At 40.1% G+C, this 5161-nt stretch overlaps 1 protein-coding gene across 1 annotated transcript; it reads left to right on the top strand.

Annotated features, from left to right (window-relative positions):
* The first annotated feature begins 2729 nt into the window (after positions 1-2729).
* On the top strand, positions 2730-4679 carry dlx5a (distal-less homeobox 5a). Its single transcript, XM_065471086.1, has 3 exons — positions 2730-3329; positions 3735-3919; positions 4150-4679. The coding sequence occupies exons 1-3, from the start codon at positions 2972-2974 to the stop codon at positions 4462-4464; spliced, it is 858 nt and encodes a 285-aa protein (XP_065327158.1). The 5' UTR covers positions 2730-2971; the 3' UTR covers positions 4465-4679.
* Positions 4680-5161: the final 482 nt, after the last annotated feature.

The following is a 5161-nucleotide window of genomic DNA, read 5'->3' as shown; positions in this document are numbered from 1 at the left end:
CCATCCCCCCAACACGCAAAACGGGAGCCGAGAGAAAAGAGAGCGCAGGGTAAAGAACCACGCGCTTCAAGATGATTCATTCCCATTCCTTCCGCCTTTGGTCACTTTACTTTAGGTACTGTATATATTTACATTTGGACTTCTTTTTTAATCACCCGTCTTTTTTACAAGACATATGTATTCATCCCATCAGTGTAGTCATGAATGTAGTCAAAAAGCTAGTATCCGTATCAGTTCACGAAATGTGATTCTTTTTTTTAAATAAATATAACACATACTATATAACACATACATACACATAATACAACACAATTTAGACAAATCACGTTTCCTATCAGATTTAGTATTTTATTAACCAAAGTTAGCATTTTACACGGTTGCAAACATTTCAAATACGGTTATTTCGACTTGAGGGGAAATATTAACGTTTAGATTTATGTGAAGTGGGGAACTATCTTGCTTTCGGTGACGTCAGACGCACGCTGCGCGGTCTCAGTAGTGATGCTAATTCAAATCTTTTAAAAAAAACACCACAGAGATCGCTTACCTGGCTTAAAAAACAACTTGACTTTTTATAACCTGGCTAAAATACAGGTCTGGTTTAAATACGTACATATATATGCATATGGCCACGAATCTCGGTTTTTAAAAATGTCAACAAGCAAAGCAACATACAAAGTAGTTTGTTTCTTCGGCGGAGGAAGCATTTCCGGGGTACCAAAGTTTTTTGTTCTGTTTTTTATAATACCCATAGCTAGTGCATGGTAATAGATCCACAAAAAATTCCAACGTTATAGTTCATTATAATATAACGACGGTACATACAAAAGATTTATCAAGCGATGTGATTTTATATTATTTTATATTTATTTTACTTATGCTAAAAATTACTTAAAGTTTAATTAAGGGGAATGAATGAAATAAAATTAGATGTACACGCTCAAGAAGTGAATTATTGTCTATAGTAACAAAAAAGCTGAAGACGATACACACAGCTAGGTTGTTTCTTTTGAATGTTTTTATTTGTTTATTTATTATTTGCTCATCCAGATTCCTCATTTTACATCTGTCCGGGGTGAAAGAAAAACAATAATAAGAGGGATTCTTCTTCATTGGTCTCTTTAGTGATTGCCACAACCGCCATGTCTTCCTATCCCTTATTTAGCACCCTTTGCCCAGTATATCCACTATCCCTCCACTGCACATGTCCAAACCATCTCAGCCTCGCCTCTTTCTAATGGACTCATTTCTAATCCTGTCCATCCATGGGACATTTAGAAGGTCTATTTAAAATGATATGACTGATATGAAGGGATGTCACTGTGTAAGCCATTTGTTTATTAATGTGTAGTTATGTATTTATGTCACATAGGAAATTAAATGAGTCTGTGTTATTGTTTTCAGGTGCTCTTTGTCTTTCTGTGCCGAAGTTTTCGGAGAGTAGATAGTGCTGCTGACATAGTGGAAGCCTGTTTGTGTCTTTCCAGTTTAGCAAGATTGTTTTCCTTTTTTTAAGCGACCGATAAGGTGACTAGTATATGTATAGCTATTTGTTCATATTTCAGTGGAAGTTAAACTGATACAAGATCTATAAGCAGATATATGAATGCAGAGGCTAATTTTCTGGGTTGTTTAAAGAATATTTGAATGGTTGGATAAAGCCAGATGGAACACAGATATAGCCATAATGCACACTGAGCACACGTCTCTTTAACGGTCTGGTTTCGCGTAGCTGATGCATGAGTTGAGATTGTATGAGTTGCAGATTTGAGTTATGAAACATGCAGAATGTTTCCGCATGTGTGCATCCAGTTAGCAGCACCTGCTGAAACGCCCATGTATTCTTCCAAAACTTTGAAACAGTTGCAGGCTGTTTTATCCGATTAAACTGTTACCAGTGTCACGTGATTCCCCTTCCCCCGTTAATTTAATCTAATGGGTATATTTTTAATCTGGGCGTCTGGGTTGTGTCAAATTTGAGTGCATTTATTTTATGTTTTGTTGTGGGTTTGCCAAGGTGAACGACGTGCAGCCCCTCGCTTTGTCCTCTTGTCGGCGCTGTTTACCACTGAATGTGTGGGCTGACGGCCGGAGCTCTGGTTTGTGTGCTCGGCAGCATGCTTCAGGAGGGAATAACATGGATTAATATTTAATGAGCCGTTTATTGATGCCGAGCTGTGTAAACAGCACAGACAGACCGTGTTTGATTTGCCGATGATGTACAGAATATTTGGGATCATTCATTTGATCCAAGAAAAGCTTTTTTGACATTTCCATGGGGGTTAGGCTATGTGCCTCTTAAAATGAAAATGAGAATATATATATGTATGTATAAAAAACCCGAGCTCATTGGCTTAAGCTGCTCAGTTTCATGTCTTTGCGATTTTATTTTATTATTAGATTATTAAATTTGATTCCATGTTTCCATGCGTGACTAGAGCAGCTAGTGAATTCTGTTCTGATAAAAACGCGTAAATAAGGATTAATAAAGACAAGCGTGATAATCGGTGGCTCTTGCAGCACGGGCCTTTTTGGTAATAGGATTTGTCCTTCTAATTTATCCTTCTGATGAATTGGCGACACTTTAATTGCTGCCATTGATTGATAGTATAAAAACACAACAATGCAGCCAACATGCAGCCCGGGTGGCTTCCCCCCTTATAAGAAAGCTGGCGGAGTGAATTGGGTGTAGCTGTGTCTGTGTGCGCCTTGGCCAATGGAACCAGATCCTCCCTGCAGTGCGTAAGAGCGCGATTTAGGATTTAACCAAGTCTTTGCTGCGGGGCTGGCTGCAGTCTTCACCAGAGCCCGACGGCCTGAGAGCCTTTCAACAATGCCAGTGTAGTTTTTTCCCCCCACACCGCTCTGAAGACAGACGCTCTCGGTTTTTATTATTGATTTTTTTTCTTTCGTGTTTTGTTTTTTTCCCTGCTGATTAAATAAAACGAACCCACGCGCTCCCTCTCGAAGTATGACCGGAGTTTTTGACCGGAGGATCCCGAGTGTGAAACCTGCAGACTTTGAGAGCTCCTTTCCACTCTCCAGCATGCACCATCCGTCTCAGGAATCTCCTACTTTACCCGAATCCTCCGCCACGGATTCTGGCTACTACAGTCCCGCTGGAGGAGTCGCTCACGGCTACTGCTCGCCCAGCTCCACCTCTTACGGGAAGCCTCTGAATGCCTATCAATACCAGTACCCGGGTGTAAACGGATCTGCTGGAAATTACTCGACAAAATCCTACACAGATTACAGCTCCTACACGACCCCCTCCTACCACCAGTATGCTGGGACTTACAGCAGAGTGCAAGCCCAGCCGAGTCCACAAGGTACGGGCCTAACATTTTATATTTTAATAGAAGCAGATTGTTAGAGGGTTATGAAGAAAAAATAAATATATGGTTGTTTTTTTAAATTTTTTATCCAGGTTTACCATTTCGTCAACTGCTGATTTGCACGAAAGGTTTATAAATGCGTAATTAAAAGAAAAAATGCAAATGCATGCTTCAAATTATTTCATTTAAGTCCATTTAAAGGAACCACTTGCTTTCCTTTTAGTTGGACTGAAATGCATCTGGTTCATAAAAATGTATGTCTTTTTTTTATTACTGTTATTTTAATACATCTGAACGATGACACACACACACACACGTAATAGATAAATTCCGATAATGCGGTTTTGGGGGAAATGGATACATGTTTATACTCGGTTTTGTTTTTTTGTTTTTTAATAGAAAAAGAGATAAGCGAGCCTGAGGTGAGGATGGTGAATGGCAAGCCGAAGAAAGTGAGAAAACCCCGGACAATCTACTCCAGCTTCCAGCTGGCCGCCCTGCAGAGGCGGTTTCAGAACACACAGTACCTGGCGCTGCCGGAGAGAGCCGAACTGGCCGCCTCGCTGGGGCTAACGCAAACACAGGTGGGATTTTCGATGAAAAATACATCTCAGATCTCTCAAATCACTTTTAATTTGGAAGAAATTATCTTGTTTTAAGTGTTTCAAATGTTGAGAATAAAATAATGATTTTGCGATGTTTTCTGGCTTTCTTTGTGCGCTTTTACGCAACGAGCGTTCTTTAAGCTCCATTTGTTTTTGAGGTGATTTCGGAAGTAATCATAATAATAATGCGATTTTTGGGCTCCTTACAGGTGAAAATTTGGTTCCAAAACAGAAGATCAAAGATGAAGAAGATCATGAAAAACGGCGAGCTTCCCCCGGAACACAGCCCCAGCTCCAGCGACCCCATGGCCTGCAACTCTCCACAGTCCCCGGCCGTCTGGGACACACAGGGTCCCTCCAGGCCGCACAGTCTACAGCCACAAAGCATCAACACGACGGCTTCTAACTTTTTGGAAAACACGGGGTCATGGTACACCTCAGCCGGCAGCTCCATGACTTCCCACCTGCAGACCCCTAACTCAATACAGCATTCGTTGGCTCTTGGAGCGGGGACGTTATATTGAAAAAAAAGAAAGAAAACTACACTAAACAAAAAACAAAACAAACCTATTGTTGATTTCATTTCCCCCTCCTTCTATGGGACTCGTGTTCAAATTTCAGAGGAATATGCAATGTATTTGATGGCAGTCATAGAAGAAACGTGTAAAATGTGTAAATGTGTGCATGTAATTTATTGCATTTTGGAAGACTATTAAACGTTTAAATGGACAATGGAACTTTGAACCCCACCCCCCTGCCTCCCTGCAGTCTCTTGTTATTTTAAACCCTCAGTTATTTGCTCTGAAAATCACGACAAAAGCTCGCAGAGAGCCTCAGGTGACATTTTTTTGTTGTTTGCTTCCACAAGGTTGTAAATCACGGCTGCGAGGTATGTCGAGCTGAACGATCAGCATCAAATCTTAATGGTTTTCATGTGCAATTACGGCCTAGGTGTGCGGCGTTTTGGGTTTTTTATGTTTTATATTTACTAAAAACTGGTATTTGTCTGAAAAAGATTTTTGCAGATAAAATTTAGACTATTTTTTTCTAAGAAATGACAATTAAAAAAACCAACATATTTGAATGAAGGCAGTTTATCCTACATTTGCGATGAATGCAAAATCAGAAAAGGGCAAATTTCTGACTGAGCTTACATCAAGCAAACATTTGTCAAGATAAATACCTGTAAAAGCAACGGTACAGGCAATGGTAAGCGTCAGC

The sequence above is a fragment of the Pelmatolapia mariae genome, linkage group LG22, assembly GCF_036321145.2.
Source record: "Pelmatolapia mariae isolate MD_Pm_ZW linkage group LG22, Pm_UMD_F_2, whole genome shotgun sequence".
Taxonomy (NCBI): Eukaryota; Metazoa; Chordata; class Actinopteri; order Cichliformes; family Cichlidae; genus Pelmatolapia; species Pelmatolapia mariae.
This window is presented reverse-complemented; position numbering and strand designations above follow the sequence as displayed.